This window comes from Vicia villosa, unplaced genomic scaffold, assembly GCF_029867415.1.
Source record: "Vicia villosa cultivar HV-30 ecotype Madison, WI unplaced genomic scaffold, Vvil1.0 ctg.002791F_1_1, whole genome shotgun sequence".
NCBI classification, from domain to species: Eukaryota; Viridiplantae; Streptophyta; class Magnoliopsida; order Fabales; family Fabaceae; genus Vicia; species Vicia villosa.
The window spans coordinates 106,806-126,747 of NW_026706033.1; the positions used below are offsets into that span (position 1 = coordinate 106,806).

The following is a 19,942-nucleotide window of genomic DNA, read 5'->3' on the forward strand; positions in this document are numbered from 1 at the left end:
ATGCTAGCTAACAATCTTATAGGTTGTATGATTGGTCCCACCTCTGTTACAGTCAGTTGAAATGACATATATGATTCTTGAGAACTCCCCTTGAACAAAATTAGACTTTAATTTCTTTTGGTCAACTTTCTTTTTTTTGGTTTCTGAGAAACATGAAGCAATTCAATTCGAATTAGAATCATAATGTGTTAGTTTTCTAGGTTTTTATCAATATGTTAGTTTCATAGTTTAAATCATGCTGGGTTTCTTACTATGTTGCACCGACACATCCTAAAAAAGCGTACCTATGTCTGTATCGAACACCAACACTAATACTTATGATTATATTTATTTATTCATTTTTTCAAATTATTATTGGTGTTACCGTGTCAGTGTTGAATCGTGTTCGGGGTGTATGTGCTATATGTTTCTAATTTAGCTTAGCCTTGTGAATACTTAATAGAGTTTTTACTTATTTTTCTTAAAGTATGAATCAATTACCTAGTTGATAATTAATAATTCTAATGGGAAGTGTGATTACTTGTTACTTTTAGTTTTTGATTGAATCAAAATTTGTCAAAACAAGATGCTAGTTGAGTTGTACTTTCACTTTGGTCTTTTCTTTTTTTTAAGTAAAATCTTAATCCGCAAATTCTTAGAGATGTTTTTTCACTTTGGTGGTATATACTGAATCTTACATTTTTGACATACAACTTCAGTAGCCACAATTTTCACAATGACATCGTTAGCCTGACTCTAATACCATGTTAAAAGAAAATCATTATTGTTTGGAACTTGTATTCTGGCATCAATTTTATTGAAAATATACATAACAGAATGTTTTCAACGTGTCAGTTTGGCAGCAACGTACTCATGTACCAAAATTTGGCAATTGGGAGGGTAGTGATCATGTTCCTTATACGGCATATTTCGACAAAGCTCGGAAGGGCAGAACTGGCACAAAGATGATAAACCCAAATGACCCTGAGGAAAATCCTAATTTAGTTTTTGATAATTTATGATCTAAACAACCACCTCCGTCCAAATCCAAACCTAGAGACGATTCAGAGGATCTATATGGAAAGGGATCAGCTCGAGCAACAATTGAGACACATAAAAGTCTCGTAGATGGTGATCCTAAGAAATATGTTGATTCTCCAGCTCGTCATGACAATGTAGGCAATCAGAGTTCCAATGACTCTATACCTCATCTTGGAGTAGGTTCTGCTGATAACCGACGAAGACCTTCAAGACAAAGTACTGCTGGGTCTGAGTACATCATTGAACGATCACCCCTTCATCGTCAAGCTGAACCTCTGGGAAAAGATAATCCCTCGTTGGAAACAAAGAATTCTTACGACAATAGCCACGGTACACCAGGAAGATCTCGACTAAGACCAGTTAATCAAGGGGATGAAACCGTTAGTTTTCTTTTCTGCCATCCTATTTTGTTACCATGCATGGCATGAAGAGTAAAAATGTGCATATCTTTATGAAATTTTCCATTGCAAATATGTTCTAATTTTAGCATTATGATGTTGCAGCCTGAGAAAGGCGCGGTTGTTCCAAAATTCGGTGAATGGGATATGAGTAACCCTGCATCAGCCGAGGGCTATGCTCACATTTTCAACAAGGTGAGAGCAGAGAGACAGGGTGGGCCCGGACATGCACCAGACACACCTAACAAGAGGTCACATGTTATCCGCAACCAACCTTCCAATGGCAAAGTCCAGGTATGCTTGTAGTTCTTGTTTAACTCAATGTTTTAAACACACGACTAGAGATCAAATTGGTGAAACCTCGAGTTCTACCAAATAAATAAATAAAAGTGTTTCCAAAGCTTAAACCACTGTTGGTGAACTGGTTCAATTCCGGCTAACCAAAAACTGGTTTGTTCGCTCTGGTTTTTAAAACATTGGCAGATAGATAATTCTGAAGTTTTCGTTGTACTAATGATAGTCTTTGTACTCTTGGCTTCTTCAGTGTTGCTGCTTTGCTTGGGGGAGAAAATGATTTAATGGAAAGTTTGAAGTTTATTTTCTAAAAAGAAAAGTGAAAATAGTGTTGTGAATGATCATGAGGTTTGTGTCACACTTGTAAATATCCAAGGTCCTCTTTCCTTGTGGGAAGACATAGTAGTATCAATGAATTGCATCTGTCATATAAACTCTTTTTTCCTTCTCTGTATGTTTTTTTTTTCTAGATCTGGCCGGCAAAAAGACAATTTGCTTCAATTGTGATTTTTCTATTTTTGGCCTTCTGTGGCGCTTCTTACTATTCAATTTAACTGTATTTATCCAAAATATATAAAAGATTGATTCTGTGCTCAAGTCAATGCTGAACTTGTGTATTTTAGTTTGGAAATATGATTTATAGCAAATTGTTACAAAAGATCTTATTATGAACTTGATAATCACTTCTCAGGGGCATGTTCCACTTATTTAGAAAAAGAGGAAGTATATGTGTAGCATGTCAAGTCTCTTGAGAATATTAGCTCGCTGCATTAACACAAATTTAAAATGATACTTATACATGAGTACATCACTGAAGAAAGAAAAAAAACAGAAAAGAAAATACAAAAAATAGAAATACAAGCATACATCTCATAACATACACACGACTAGTGCACTTTGACTACTAATTATTGAGCATTCAAGCATACAACTCATAACATAAACACGATTAGTGCACTTTTATTATTAATTATTAATTATTGAGCAACGAACTCAGGGGTTGATTTGCCTCATGGCAATGGGCTAAATTTGTGCTGGAGTATTGCAATGAATTCTGGCGAAGTGATGCCACCAATACTGACTGTTGAGGCAAGGTATTCGTCATCATCCTTGGTGATTTTGCCAGCTTGTTCTAGCTTTTGCCCTTTAATGTAATCCCAATGAGGTGGAAAATGATCCTTTTCACGGACCTCGGTGTAAGCCTACAATAAACCATTGTATGATCATTTTATGGCTATTTGTTTAAAAACTCAAGCATTGTATGATACCATACCCTATGTTTTCTTCAACTTGTAGAAAAATATCATGTATGAGTTTTGATCAATATATTAAATTAACATTTATTCAATTAAACGGTAAAAATAATCAATTAACAAATACAACGAGTAAGTAGAAATCAGTTCTTGTAACAAGTAACTACCAGTTTCATCAAGTATTTATCTATTTTTAATAAATAAAAACAATATCACCTTTGCAAAATTCAAGTGAAAGGAATAGGGCCTAAAAGTTGTTTTGATTATATATATTCTTAAAAGCTAAAATAGGGGCTCAAATCACTAGAAATATAAAAATATGTGCATTATAGACTATTAAAAAAAGGCAAATAGAAAACTTACTGCATTTTGTATGGAGCCCCATGGGGTAGACCAAGCAACCAGGAAGTCACGCACATCTCCTTTAATATTCTTTCCACGGTATACCCGAGCAGCTTCGCAACCATAAGTTCCCGAGGTTGGATGTGTGTGGAGGAAAGCGACCCACTGGCCGTTGTCGAAGGACCGAGGCGGCTCCTCCTTCTCAACAGAACCATGCCAATCCTGTTTTTGGCCATCCACGATCTCAAGGGTATCCCCGGTAGCATTATAGAGAAGACAAAGTGTGGAAACTCCGTTACCATAATTAAACTTAAGAGTCAATGCATGGTTGAGAGCATTCAAATTTTTGTCTTCTGAATGGATCAGCCTCACTGCTTCTCTTGCTCTATCTTCTTGTGTTATTGTTTTGCCTTTATACCTCGACATAGCTTTTAAGGTTTCATCTGTTATTGGTACTCCAAAAGCACTCATGATCTTATTTTCTTTCCTTTTTTCCTCTCTTTCTGGTGCTCTTTTTTTTTGAAGTGCACTACGTTTTGTGTTCACATAATTGCTTCTATGTCACCACATTTATAGTACAAGTGTTGCTGTGAGGGGTTTGTTTGCAAATATTTTTTAAGATAAAAAAGGAGTAAAAAGGGAATATATTTTTTTTTAAGCCAAAAATCTATATGTTTCATTACATTAGACCAAAAACCGCAATGTAAAACACTATAGAAAACAAAAAAATACACGTTTTCAAAAACCGCAATGTAAAAGCAAAATTCTATTTTTTAATTAAAAATACACGTTTTCATTACATTTGTATTTCGTTTTAATTTGTCCCCTGAACTCATTTACAGTTTCAATTTGTCCCTTGAACTCATTTACAGGAAGGGAGTGATTGTCATTTATATAAGTTCTTCAAAAAGAAAAAGCATCAATATTAAAACTTACAGGGTTCTAACAAATTAAAATTAGACTAACGTAATTTTATAGGAGTGTAAAATTTAATCAACTAAAAAGAACATGTTTAAAATATATATTAAAGAATGTGTTGTAAGAATTTTTTTTTTATTTTTTATAGTGTATATATGATTTCTCATATGAGCACCAAAAATTAATTATCACATATTTAGTTACTCTTGCATAAAATTAAATATAAAATTTATTCACTAAATAAAATTAAGACAAAATCTTCTTTTAATTTTTTTAATTAAATGAAAAATTAAATGATTTTTTTATTATAATTAATTGTGAAAAATGATTTTTTTTATCATTATTCTTACTTGATCTATTTCATTATTATTATCAACCGTAGAAACATGAATTGGAATTATTTATAACTATATTTAAATAATTAAAATTATTTTAATTTTTTTGAAATTTAAATTATTTTAAAATTTTAAAATATGAATTAGAATAGAAATATATAATAATTATTATTTATAACTTATAAATCATATCAAAATTTATGATACGTGAATTTGGGATTTTTTCGGATGTATCTCCGAATTAATCAAAAAAATTTGAGTATATTTTAGAGATGTATCTCCGAATTAATCAAAATCCTAATTTTTTGGATTTTTTTCGTAAATGCATCTCTGAAATCTATAAAAATTTAAAAAAAAAAGTTTACTTCAGAGATCTATCTCCGAAGCAGATGTATTTAAGAATTTTCGAAGGTTTTCCCGATAAAGATAAAGCTTGTTGAGATGTTAAAAACAATAGTTAATTATTTTTACTTCACTGAGTTGATTATTTTTATTTCATCGTGGTCCCTTCCATTATTTTTTCTTCCACAATCAATTATCACTGAGTTGTCTATTCCATTGAGTTGTCTATTCAAAGCGTGGCTCACGTGTGTATTATAAAATCAATATTTTCTCTTGTCATAACAAAAAATACAATTGATAAAAAAAAAAGCCAAAAATGTATATGCTTATAATTAAGTGTGAAAATATAAGTGGTCACACGGACAAGAGATGATACTCCTAATATATTTAAATTTATCTAGCAATGCACAAAAATAATGTCGGACATTTTGTATGCTATTTGGAATAGTGGAAGGGACCACGATGACACAACCATTTAGATAACAACAAATATAATACTCTGGCAAGAAGTAATGGAAGGGACCACGATGAAACAACCATTAGACAATGGAAGTGACCATGATGACACACCCATTTAGATAACAAGAAATATAATACTCTGGCAAGAAGTAATGGAAGGGACCACGATGAAACAACCATTAGATGTCAACAACAAATATAGGAGGGACCACGATGACACATGGTTACTGATAGAGTGATTTTTGTAGATCTTAGCATGAAAGTCTTTAATCAATTATCACTAACTTGTCTATTCAAAGCGTGGATCACGTGTGTATTGTAATATTATTATTTTCTCTATTCAAAGCGTGGCTCACGTGTGTATTATAGGAGTATTATTTTCTTTTGTCATAGAAAAAATACAAGATTTTTTCTTTACCCACCTCGTTATGGGGTCACCCCCAGCGAAAACCCCATTTTATCCCGTTTCGGAAATGCATTTCCGAAATTTTTTTTTCTAAATTTTTCCAGACTTCGGAAGTGCATTTCCGAAAAAATCCCAAAAATTGGGATTTTGACTAATTCGGAGATACATCTCCTAACCAACAAAAAAAATCTAAAAAAAATCCCAAAAATTAATTTTAGAATATTAATTAATTCAATTATCATAAATTTGATATAATTTATGAGTAATGAATATTAATAATTGTATATTTTAATATAATTTATGAATTATGAATAATAATTATTATATATTTCTATTTTGATTCATATTTTAAAATTTAAAATAATTTTAATTAAAAAAATTAAAATAATTTCACTTACAAAATGAGTTATAATTTTTTATTTATATATTTATATATTTATAATAATTATTATATATTTATATATTTACAAAAATAATTAAAAAATGAGTGTTTTAATTTATATATTTATATATTTATATAATAATTATAATAATTATTATATATTTATAAAAATTATTATATATTTATATAATAATTATTATATATTCATTATAAATATATTTATACATTTATATAATAATTATAAAAATTAAAACAATGAGTGTTTTAATTTATAATATATATATATATATATATATATATATATATATATATATATATTATATTTATATTTATATTATATTTAATTTTAAATAATTCAAAATTTACTTATGAAATTAAGATGTTTTTTATTTATATAAGTTAGTAAAATAATTTTTAACTTTAAAATTGTTTAGGAAATTTTATACCTATTAATTGTATTGATTCACCTTGATTTTATACCTACTAATTGTATTGATTCACCTTGATTTTAATTTTTTAATAATTATTGAATTCTTTCGGAAGTGTATATCCGAAACATTCCAAGACCAATTTGGTCTTGAAATATTTCGGAAGTGTATATCCGAAGACACCCTCCTCCCAAAAAAAATTCGGAAGTTCGGAAGTGTATATCCGAAGACACCCCCCTCCCAAAAAAAATGTGTTTTCGGAAATGTATTTCCGAAATAAGACAAATTTTGAAAAAAAAATAAGTGTTTCGGAAATGCATTTCCGAAGTGAGGGTATTTTGGATTTTTCACCGGAGGTGGCCAAGAAAAGAGGGAGGTGGGTAAAGAAATTTTCAAATACAATTATACAAAAAAGCCAAAAATGTATATGCTCATAATTAAGAGTAGAGATTCTCTCCCTTTCTCAAAAAAAAATGGAGGTTGTCATTATTAAAGTTTTAAAAAATAATACATTTATATTATCTATAAGTGTGACATATATTTTATATACTTCGATATTTATACAAATGCAAACATAGGTAATTGCACTTTCTATTTCTTTGAAGAAATGGAGGTGATATCAACTCCATAATTAAGTGTGAAAACATAAGTGGTCACACAGACAAGAGATGATACTACGAAAAGGAATTTCCGAAGTAATTTTTTTTCAAAATATTTTAGAATTCAGAAATATACTTCCGAAAATATTAAATAAAATGTTTTGGGGATTCATTTCTGAAAACACTCATTTTTAAAGGTTTTGGTAGTATACTTCCAAAAAATTGCTTCTAGACTTTTCTAACCTCCTATATAGTCAATAATAAATGCTTTTTATTTTCATTAAAAATGGGGTTAGTATCATTGATTGACGAGTAATAAAACTATCATTAATTGATGATTAAATAAAATATCCTTAAATTGATTGGAATAATTGATGAGTAAATAAAATATCCTTAAATTGATTGGAAATTTGATAAATTTTAATTAATGGTTAAAATTAAGAATTTTTATGGTACAATTTTGATTTTAATGGAATCGAATTTTAGTTTATTTTTAATTGATATACACTTTAATGAAAACAAAATTACATTTCAATAAATCATAAATGCCAAATAATAAAAATAATAATTTCACGTTAACCATAGTTATTTGTATAAGGAAAAAAATATTTTTTTTATAAATTTATTTTCTTTAAAATAAAATTATATATAAATTACGTTTAATTTATTTTTTCTATAAATAAAATTAATAAAACTTATTTTTATATATTTTTATCAAATATATTTTAAAATAATAAATAAAATTTGAGTTTTCTTAATTAATGTAAATATGAACTTTATAAATCGTTAAGGAGAAAGTATATTTGGTTAAGTTTTGTATGTATGATTCTAATTTTTTAATAGTATAGAAACTTTGTGGTTCATTAATTGAATTTGTATCTCCACATGCTAAAGTGAACAAGTAAAATCAAGTGGAACTCGTGCCATGAATAAATATATGATATAATATATTTTATCTTGATATATATAATATATTTTAATTAATACAATTAATTATACTATTAATTATATTGATTCACCTTGATTTTAATTTTTTTAGTAATTATTGGATTTTTCGGAAATGCATATTCGAAATATTCTAAAATTAAAAATTGGAATATTTCAGATATGCATCTCCGAAGACACTCCTCTCTCAACAATAAAAGTTGATTTTGGAAATTTATCTCTGAAAACACTATTTTTATGTTTTCGGAAATACATCTTCGAAATCACATTTTTTTTGTGTTTTTCAGAAGTGCACTTCCGAAATCAATTTTTTTTTAAAAAAAATTAATTTCAGAGATACGTTTAACTTATTAACTTATTAGTTATCGCTTTCAGATGACCGGGTATCTTATTAGCTATCATTAAATTACTAGTAGAAAACTCGTGCGTCCGCACGTGTAATTCATATCTTAATGTGAATAATATAGTACAAACGAAAGAATCACATATATCTTAATGAAGAGAGCACATATATCTTAATGGTTCTTAAGAATATACTTAGAAATGTTAATGTAAAACATCATTTTTGGAAGTAAAATATTACAAATATCACTGATAACTATAAATATGTACAAATATTTTGTTGAATAAAATTAAAAAAGTATTATGGTGATAGTGAATCGTGAAAATAATGAGTTTTTCAGTAATAAAATTAATAGGAGTTAGAAAAAGTTAAATCAAGTCTAGTACCCAAAGATTTACTACAAAATATATATATAAATTTTTAAATACATAATTGAGCAGGAGTGATGTTGGAACAACAGTTTTTGTTTTAGAAATGCAATGGTGCCTATTTTCATTTTATATATGAGTTTAATGGATATGCACCGACAGTGTAAAATAGTTTTACAATGTCATTCAATAAACAACCACCAATTTGCCATGTCATTAAATTTTTTCAAAAGTAAAAGATTGTTTTAATTGGATACTTGATTGTGATTGGTTGACAGTGTAAAACTATTTTACACTCTCAGGACATCACTCATTTTCTCTTTATATATTAACAGAACAAAACCTTATAACATATAAAATAATATAATACAAATTTATTTGAAAATTTTCAATTCATACAAAAGTACAAAGAGATGAAGGCTAGCATACACTTTATTTAATTTAAGTACCATTTTGCACGTTTTGCATAATAGTGTCATTTTTATCATAAAAGCAAATTGGATAGAGATAAGACCAATTGTATTCCAAATGAAATTAATCAGAGTCAATCAATCTTTTGTCCAACTTTAAGTTATGTAGGAAGTCAGATACATAAAATATTAAATTTATATAGCAATGGTACCTAAAATTTAAATCATTGTTGTAGACACATCTAAACATACAATGAGAAATTAAAATACTACATTAGGTAACTTGCATATTTACGACCAGTGTGATAAGCTAGTATTACATTATTTATTACTAGTAGGGAGACCCGTGCGTTCGCACGGGTAAGTTTTTTCTTAATATGTATAATATATTATAAGCGCAATGTACGTACACATATGTAAGTTGTAAGAATGAAATCATAATTTCAGACATATTATGTTAGTGTTGCCCATAATTAGTAAATATGTAAATTTCTCCCTTAAAATATAGATGTCAAAAGTTATAATTATGTAAGATTACCGACTATTTTCAAATGATACAAAAAACCAAGTCTTAATATTATAGTTTTGGGCAATTCTAGAATAAAAGATGGAATATTGATTGTAATCCTCAAAAGTGCTTTGCTAATGCCAAATAGAATGTTGTTCAGCATCAAATTCCTAAAATAAAGAAAAATATCATTAAGAATATCAATAACTTAGCAAATAATTATATAATATAAAAGTAAACCATTGAAGATGATATATTATCTCTTAATGTACCACATATGAAAAATAAAAGTATTCAACGAACATGACGTATTATAAAACAAAGAATTTAAAAGGCTATAATAGTGTAGAAAATGAGTTAAATTACCTATACAACATTGTGAAAAACTTCTTTGAAAACCAAATTAGTAGTTTGAATTAATGGGAAATTGTCTTTGTCATGAATGAGGATTTTCAAACCTCCCTTGCTTTTAACTCTAGACATTGCAACATATAGTTGTCCATGGCTGAAGACATTTTTAGGCAAATATAAACCAACATGGTCCAATGATTGGCCTTGAGATTTATTTATTGTCATGGCAAATGATACAATTATGGGGAATTGTCTTCTAATAAGTTTGAATGGCCAAGGAGATTGAGAAGGAGACAGAGACATCCTAGGTATGTAAATAGTGTTTCCAATATTAGTACCTGATATAATCTTAGCCTCGATGACATGATTTGCTAACCTTGAAACGGTCAACCTTGTACCATTGCAAAGTCCCTCAGATTGATCCAAATTCCTAATCAACATAATGGTAGTGCCAATCTTTAATTTCATGGAATGATTAGGTAGACCAGAAGTTTTCAAACAACTTAAGAATTCAGGAGTCAAATGCTCGAATGCCTCATTGTCGTTTGCTTCTGATCTATCAATAGAATCACTGCTCAAAAATTATTTCTCATCACCTGAATAAACAAAAAAGTGTTTAGAATTACATACATAAAATAAGCATAAAACTAAATGGCATCCATGAAAAATAAATTAGCACCTGGAAAAAGGTTAGTAATGTAATCATTGATTTCTGTTAGAACAAGATTTGTTCTGATCAATTATCTTAGTTTTGATGATAACAATAATATGAATTTTGCTTAAGATAATATGGTACTCTAATCCAATGCAATTTCCTTTTCAGGAAATATATAAAGAGTACGCATAATTCAGCGCTCAGAAGCTTTGTCTCAAAGGGTTCAGCATGCAACATCAGAACATGGTCTGGCAAGACATCAGAAGATGGTCGAAGCAGAATCAGAACATGGGTCTATGGAAGCATCAGAAGAACATGAGATCAGAAGCACTGAAGTTCTGATGGTATCACGCTCAGAAGCACTTCAAGGTCAGAAGATCAGAAGATGCTATGCACCAAGCTGTTTGACTCTGATGATATTCAAACGTTGTATTCACAAACATCAGATCAGAAGGAAGTACAAGTGGCAGGCTACGCTGACTGACAAAAGGAACGTTAAAAGCTATTAAAGGCTACGTCAGTAGACACAACGTGAACAAGGCTCGAGGTAGTTGACAAAAGCGTATAACATTAAATGCGATGCTGTACGGAACACGCAAAGCATTAAATGCTCTCAACGGTCATCTTCTCCAATGCCTATATATATGAAGTTCTGATGAGAAGCAAGGTTAACGATCCTGAACAAGATTATTCAAAAAGACTTGCTGAAACGCTGTTAAACTCAAAGCTCAGAATCTTCATCTTCATCAAAGCTCACTACATTGCTGTTGTAATATATTAGTGAGATTAAGCTTAAACGTTAAGAGAAATATCACAGTTTGTGATTATAGCTTTTAAGAAGCAATTGTAATACTCTTAGAATTGATTACATTAAGTTGTAAGGAACTAGAGTGATCGTGTGGATCAGTATACTCTAGGAAGTCTTAGAGGTTATCTAAGCAGGTTGTAACTAGAGTGATCGTGTGGATCAGAATACTCTAGAAAAGTCTTAGAGGGTATCTAAGCAGTTGTTCCTGGAGTGATCAGTGTGTGATCAGAAGACTCTGGAAGACTTAGTTGCTGACTAAGTGGAAAACCATTGTAATCCGTGCGATTAGTGGATTAAATCCTCAGTTGAGGTAAATCATCTCTGCGGGGGTGGACTGGAGTAGTTTAGTTAACAACGAACCAGGATAAAAATAACTGTGCAATTTATTTTTATCGTTCAAGTTTTTAAAGCTACACTTATTCAAACCCCCCCTTTCTAAGTGTTTTTCTATCCTTCAATTGGCATCAGAGCGCCGGTTCTAAGGTGCAAGCACTTAACCGTGTTTAGAAAAGATTCAGGAAGAGAAAAACGCTTCAGTAAAAGATGGCTGGTGAAATTGAAAAGTCTACACCTGCATCTACATCTGGCTCTGCTGAGCAACACAACGGTAACAATGGTTATACTAGACCGCCGGTATTTGATGGTGAAAACTTTGAATACTGGAAAGATAAACTGGAAAGTTACTTTCTTGGTCTAGATGGTGATCTATGGGATCTTCTGATGGATGGTTACAAACATCCAGTAAATGCCAGTGGCGTAAAGCTGACAAGGCAAGAAATGAATGATGATCAGAAGAAGCTTTTCAGGAATCATCATAAATGCAGAACTGTTTTGCTGAATGCTATCTCTCATGCTGAGTATGAGAAGATATCTAACAGGGAAACGGCCTATGACATATATGAGTCCTTGAAAATGACTCATGAAGGAAATGCTCAAGTCAAGGAGACTAAAGCTCTCGCTTTAATCCAGAAGTATGAAGCCTTCAAGATGGAGGATGATGAAGACATTGAAAAGATGTTTTCAAGATTTCAAACTCTTACTGCTGGATTGAGAGTTCTTGACAAGGGATACACCAAGGCTGATCACGTAAAGAAGATCATCAGAAGCTTACCCAGAAGATGGGGCCCTATGGTGACTGCATTCAAGATTGCAAAGAATCTGAATGAAGTTTCTCTGGAAGAGCTTATCAGTGCCTTGAGAAGCCATGAAATAGAGCTGGACGCAAATGAGCCTCAAAAGAAAGGTAAGTCTATTGCATTAAAATCCAATATCAAGAAATGCACTAACGCTTTTCAGGCTAGAGAAGAAGATCCTGAAGAATCAGAATCTGAAGAAGAAGATGAACTATCCATGATCTCCAGAAGGGTAAACCAACTCTGGAAGAGCAAGCAAAGGAAGTTCAGAGGCTTCAGAAGTTCAAAGAAATTTGAACGTGGAGAATCTTCTGATGAAAGAAGATTTGACAAGAAGAAGATCATGTGCTATGAATGCAATGAGCCTGGACACTTCAAGAATGAATGTCCAAAACTTCAGAAGGAAAATCCCAAGAAGAAGTTTCATAAGAAGAAAGGTCTTATGGCAACCTGGGATGAATCAGAAGATGATTCAGACTCTGAGGATGAGCAGGCTAACTGTGCGCTGATGGCGACAGAAGATGACGGTTCAGAATCTACATCAGAATCAGATTCTGAAGAGGTATTTTCTGAACTTACTAGAGATGAGTTAGTTTCCGGTCTAACAGAACTTCTGGAAGTCAAGTCTCAGATCAGTCTCAAATACAAAAAGCTGAAAAAGCTATTTGAATTTGAAACAAAGAAGCTTGAGTTGGAAAATTCTGAATTAAAAGAAAAACTTTTAAAATTATCCAATAATGTTGGATCTCCTTCTGATTCAGAAAAATCCACTCCTAGTCTAAACCATATTCTGAAAGAATATGATTTAAGTTTCAGGAAGTTCTTATCTAGAAGTATTGGCAGAAGTCAGCTAGCTTCTATGATATATGCTGTGTCTGGAAACAAGAGAGTTGGCATTGGTTTTGAGGGTGAAACCCCATACAAACTTGAACCTGTTGATGAAATGAAATTCACATACAAGCCATTGTATGATCAGTTCAAGTATGGCCACTCCCATGATATTAGGCACACTTCACATGCTCAAAGTTTTCACATAACACACACCAAAAAGCATGTGACACAACCTAGGAAATATCATGAAACTCACATTAAAAATTATCATGCTGTTCCTCCTATTGCTTACAATGTTAAACCCAAGTTCAATCAGAACTTGAGAAAATCTAACAAGAAAGGACCCAAGAAGATGTGGGTACCAAAGAAAAAGGCTATTTCTTTTGCAGATTCTCTTGGCAACAAAGAAGATAAAAGTCAACATGTCAAGTCACCTGGACTCAAGTTGGTCTCAACACTTGAAGGGAAGAAGGACTGTCTTCCAAGTTCTGACACTTAAATCTGTTGAAGAATCTATGTCTGTAGGAGATCAGAAAAGAAAGTTTATTAGTCTTGAAACCGTCTGTTTTGTTTGTTTCTAAAGCAATGATGTATCGTTCTTGATTATTCTGAATGCTCTAAATGCTACAGAATATACAATATTGAAACATGGATTGTAGAAGAATCAATCAATATCTGGTTTGATGATAAACTTGTTTCTGATGAAACAAAGCAGCCTAAGAATTTCTGCAGATACAATTTTTGTCTTATCAGAAGCTGCAAAACAAAGAAGTGAATCTCCAGAAGCTGTGTATATCAGAAGTAATGGATCAGAAGATCATTCAGATTTATATCAGCACACTTCAGAAGGAGTGTTTCCAGAAGAGAAACTTGATCAGATCAGAAGCAGTGATCAGAATCTGAAGGCGTAAAGTCTATTCTGAAATTTACAGCTGTCATCTATTATCTGATGGTGAACACGTGTCTGTACGGTTAGTACAAAGCGTGCAGTTGAAAAGACGCCGACCTAGGTAACTGTATTAAATCATTTCATTTACTGTGTTCTCTCTCCTAATGTCATTTCTCATTAAATGCATAATGATTTCTTTTTTAAATCTTTTAAATAACCCGCTTCATCTTCATTCCCTCTTTTTCTCTCTTTCTCTCTTTTTTTTTGTGCATTCACTTCGTTGCATTTCTCTTCAAACCCTAGTTTTTGATTTGATCTCAAAGCATTATCATCATGAACTCTTCCTCGTGTTCATCTTCCTCAAAAGAAAGACTTACTTCTTCACAAATCCTTCTACGAAATTATGAATATGCTCCTTTGAAAACTTGCTTGATACCCACGAAGGACTTGGAGGTTTTATGTGAAACTGCTGTGGACGTAAACAATCTTAAAGCGAATGGCTTTAAGTGTGATGCAAGAATCCTTGAACAAGGATGGTCCAAGTACCTTAATAGATTGGTTGGTCCAATTTATCCTGATCTTGTGAAGGATTTCTGGGTACATGCAACGGTTACCCCAACGGCCATCATTTCATTCGTGCTAGGGCATGAAGTGGTTATCTCTAAAAAACTGATCAGGAAGCTATACAATCTGAATGATGAAGAAGGTTGGTCTGGTTTTCGATATACATCTGTTGATTGGTCGATTGTTGAAAAACAAATCTCTAAGTCTTCTGGGATTGACTCGAATAACACAGGAACCTTGAGGCCATTTTATAGAGTATGGGCTGAGATTATTCTGGGTTCTCTTCACCACAGAAAAAGGATGCTCTCCTCTTCTTACATCAGTCCAGATCACAAGTACACTCTTTTCTGCATTGGCAAAAAGACTGAGATCAACATTTCTCACATTCTGTTTGAGAATCTAAAGACTTCAATCCTTGAGTCAAGAGAAGAGGAAAGGGCGAAGTACCCTCATCTTTCAAGAACGACTATTCCGTTTGGAAGAATGATTTCAGACATTCTTACTGAAAGCAAAGTGCTGGACTCCATCAGAAAACTCAATGCATCCCATTTGCTTGGAGTAGTTCAAGGTCCCATTTTTAATGGTGTGGATTTGTTCAGATTAGAACTCATTCAAAATGTACCTTCTGTGTGCCCAAGCTTTCCTGACATTCTCTCAAGAAGAGTTGCTGTTGAAGGTTTCGCCTCCTTGTTTCAAAAAGAACTGCATCAGGTTGTCGAGTCTTACCTGGAAGATTGTGTTAGGAAGCAATCAGATATTGATCCTGCTTGGATCCGTGGCAGAGTACTTCCGTCCAAGGCTGATCTTCTGAAGAAGGATCAGAAGGAACTAAAGGCTAGGCTAAAAAGAAAAGCCCGAGAAGATGAGGCTGAGAAAGCCAAGAAGTTGAGGGTCACCTATGATCCTGACAAGGTGGACTCTGAAGAACGAAGAGATAAAAGGATCAGAGATTCCTTTCGCAGAACCAGATCTTCTTCTTCTGTACAAATCTCCAGACAGGTTTTTACTCCACCTCCCTCTGTACCTAAACCACCTTTCCAATCACCTCCATCTGAACCAAAAATAAACTTCACCTTACCAAATCCTTCTCCATCGTCCCTCTCCTCTCCCATTCTAAACCCCACACCTTTAAGTATTCTTCCCCCAACTCCTTCTGATAAATCTTTCTCACCAATTCCCTTTACAAATACTCCATCCTCGTCTCAATCTATCTTTTCTGATATTCCATCCTCATCAATCATTCTCTCAGATATCCCCTCTTCCTCATCCACCGCACCTCCACCTTCTATATCCCATCCCTTACCTACCAGAAAATCCAAACCTTACTGTCTTCTCTATCCTGACTACAAATTCACCTTCAATCCGCCTGAACCTGAACCCTATACCTACCTGGAACTTTTCAGACATGAGGTGATTAGCAGTCTAGACCTTCTGAAGGATGCATTTCTAAATGGTCTGGATGATGTTTCTACAAGAAATCTCTGGAGAAGATTTCGCAAGGATTTTCAAATAGAAGCAATGGGAGTACAGAAAAGACTAGTGGCTGCTGCCCCTGGTTACCCTGGTTACCTTCTGAAGGATGATAATGGTATATACTACCATCCTCTCAGAAATTGTGTTGCTGCCGAGGAGAAGCCCTTTGTGGATGAAATGGAACAATTAAGACTGGCTGCTGAAATGGAAGCAAATCCATGCAGGGATATCGTTATCTTTATTCCTGATTATCCTGTTCTGCTCGGAGATTTCAAGACCCTATTTGACTATCTGAGGGAAAACCCTTCGGAGAAAGACCCAAGCTTGGTCATTCCAGAAGTTGTTGACCCACCAGAAGTTGAAGGTCCTTCTGCTCCCAGGAATCTAGCTGCCATTCTTCAGGCACTTGAGAATGGAGACTCGGAAATTCCTGCTGCAGAATATGGAGATGCTTCTATGCAAGAAGCAGATGCTGAAGATCATGTTGCTGAATCAGATCCCGTTGAGGACATCCCTGCAAATGATCTATCTATGGAAGCTGCAGATCAACATGTCATCCCTGTGGATAGAAGCTGTGAAGCTTCTTCTGATGAATCTTCTCGTCTTGCAAGGACTCTGGAAGAAATTCAGAAGAGACAAGATGAGCAAAGCTCACTCAATGATAAGTATAACGCTTTCATGGTGAGGCAAGAAGGACACAACGATGAGGTTAAAGAGATGCTGGCCAAGATCTTGTCAAGGCTAGGGCCATCTTAGATCGAGTCTGTGTTGTTTCTTTCTTTTCGTTGCATCTATCTTTGTGCATCTGATCTTACTTATCTTCATGTACTTCTGTACCTGCTGTATGAACTTCAATGAAATCATCTTCTTCCTCCGTGTGTTTCGTTTTGTCTCTGAATCTTTTTTGCTTTTTGATGATATGACAAAAAGGGGGAGAAATATGTGATAAATGATTTGATTTAATCAGTTGCATTTTCTAACAAGAACTGCAAGTTCTATATGGTTTAAGTGTTTTGCAGGTATAAAGAAGTGAAGAGAATCTTCAAAGCAAACACAAGAAGCAAAACCATAAGAAGTGTTATTCTGAAAAGAATAAGCTCATGGAAACTGAAGCAAGCTGAGTGCTGTCAAGCTTCAGAAAGAAGAATGAATCAGAAGCACTGATAATAGAATTTGATCCATATTTGTCTATTTGCTCTGACAAAATTCTATTTGCTCTGATATATATGGCTCTGATACATATCATGTGTTTTAATATACATTTTATGTTCTGACTCGTTCATGCTGACTTTTGTCGTTTAGTTTTTGTTCTGTAACATTTCAGGATGTAGAGATGCTCTGATGATGCTCTGGTACATTCAACAATGTTCTGATACAAATCTAGCACGAAGTGATGTTGGTAGAAATTCAAGCTCTGAAGCTATCCGAGGGAAGCAGAAATCAGAAGCTGTGAATATTCCAAAGATCCAGAAAACTCAAGTTCTGAAGCTGTCCTAACTGGAAGCAGAAATCAGAAGCTGTGAATGTTCTGAAGATCAAAGAAATTCAAGTTCTGAAGCTGTCCTAGATGGAAGCAGAAATCAGAAGCTGTGAATGTTCTGAAGATCAAAGAAATTCAAGTTCTGAAGCTGTCCTAGATGGAAGCAGGAATCAGAAGCTGTGAGTGTTCTAGGGATCTAAAGAAATTCTAGTTCTGAAGCTGTCCAATGGAAGCAGAAGTCAGAAGCTATGAATTCTCTAAAGACAGAAGCTTATGTGATCGTCTCTACCGAAATAATCAGGGAAGTCTTTTATTAAAGTTCTTCGAGTATTTATTTCAGGGGGAGATTATTTATCTCAGGGGGAGATTGTTAATCTCAGGGGGAGACATATTCATATGCTTATGCTATAGCTGTGTAATTTGTCTTTTGCCGTCTGCTCTTTCTGATCGCAAATTCATATCATTTATATATGTTTTTGTCATCATCAAAAAGGGGGAGATTGTTAGAACAAGATTTGTTCTGATCAATTATCTTAGTTTTGATGATAACAATAATATGAATTTTGCTTAAGATAATATGGTACTCTAATCCAATGCAATTTCCTTTTCAGGAAATATATAAAGAGTACGCATAATTCAGCGCTCAGAAGCTTTGTCTCAAAGGGTTCAGCATGCAACATCAGAACATGGTCTGGCAAGACATCAGAAGATGGTCGAAGCAGAATCAGAACATGGGTCTATGGAAGCATCAGAAGAACATGAGATCAGAAGCACTGAAGTTCTGATGGTATCACGCTCAGAAGCACTTCAAGGTCAGAAGATCAGAAGATGCTATGCACCAAGCTGTTTGACTCTGATGATATTCAAACGTTGTATTCACAAACATCAGATCAGAAGGAAGTACAAGTGGCAGGCTACGCTGACTGACAAAAGGAACGTTAAAAGCTATTAAAGGCTACGTCAGTAGACACAGCGTGAACAAGGCTCGAGGTAGTTGACAAAAGCGTATAACATTAAATGCGATGCTGTACGGAACACGCAAAGCATTAAATGCTCTCAACGGTCATCTTCTCCAATGCCTATATATATGAAGTTCTGATGAGAAGCAAGGTTAACGATCCTGAACAAGATTATTCAAAAAGACTTGCTGAAACGCTGTTAAACTCAAAGCTCAGAATCTTCATCTTCATCAAAGCTCACTACATTGCTGTTGTAATATATTAGTGAGATTAAGCTTAAACGTTAAGAGAAATATCACAGTTTGTGATTATAGCTTTTAAGAAGCAATTGTAATACTCTTAGAATTGATTACATTAAGTTGTAAGGAACTAGAGTGATCGTGTGGATCAGTATACTCTAGGAAGTCTTAGAGGTTATCTAAGCAGGTTGTAACTAGAGTGATCGTGTGGATCAGAATACTCTAGAAAAGTCTTAGAGGGTATCTAAGCAGTTGTTCCTGGAGTGATCAGTGTGTGATCAGAAGACTCTGGAAGACTTAGTTGCTGACTAAGTGGAAAACCATTGTAATCCGTGCGATTAGTGGATTAAATCCTCAGTTGAGGTAAATCATCTCTGCGGGGGTGGACTGGAGTAGTTTAGTTAACAACGAACCAGGATAAAAATAACTGTGCAATTTATTTTTATCGTTCAAGTTTTTAAAGCTACACTTATTCAAACCCCCCCTTTCTAAGTGTTTTTCTATCCTTCAATTTCATCCACAATTTCAATAGTTGAAGCTAAAATAGCTCTACTTTGAAGGAAATCAGCTCTTCTGTAATTTTCAAGTAGTTTGGGATATGTACTTGTAACAATGGTTTCAATTGGGTCCACAAAATTTGTTAAAAGAAACTCAGGTGGAATAGGAATTTCAGCATATCCATTATTTGTTTCGGAGATCTTTCCATCTCCAACTTGTAAAATCCATTTTGAGAAACTTTTAATTTCTTCAACATTGTTAGAACTTGATCCCGAGACCAACCGCATATTTTTGGTTAGTGTTAGAACCTTG

General features: G+C 33.2%; 1 protein-coding gene and 1 pseudogene across 1 annotated transcript; one reads left to right on the forward strand and one right to left on the reverse strand.

The window, feature by feature from the left end:
* On the forward strand, window positions 1–1,992 carry LOC131639815 (RPM1-interacting protein 4-like; annotated as a pseudogene).
* Window positions 1,993–2,458: 466 nt separating this feature from the next.
* LOC131639817 (23 kDa jasmonate-induced protein-like) lies at window positions 2,459–3,852 on the reverse strand. Its single transcript, XM_058910268.1, has 2 exons — window positions 3,329–3,852; window positions 2,459–2,914 (listed from the first exon to the last, which is right to left on the reverse strand). The coding sequence occupies exons 1-2, from the start codon at window positions 3,776–3,778 to the stop codon at window positions 2,723–2,725; spliced, it is 642 nt and encodes a 213-aa protein (XP_058766251.1). The 5' UTR covers window positions 3,779–3,852; the 3' UTR covers window positions 2,459–2,722.
* Between the last annotated feature and the right edge of the window lie 16,090 nt (window positions 3,853–19,942).

Coding starts and splice junctions, on each gene's coding strand:
- LOC131639817 (XM_058910268.1), bottom strand. CDS start 3,778: ATGAGTGCTTTTGGAGTACCAATAACAGATGAAACCTTAAAAGCTATG. Junction 2,915..3,328: donor GGGGCTCCATACAAAATGCA/GTAAGTTTTCTA, acceptor GGTTTATTGTAG/GCTTACACCGAGGTCCGTGA.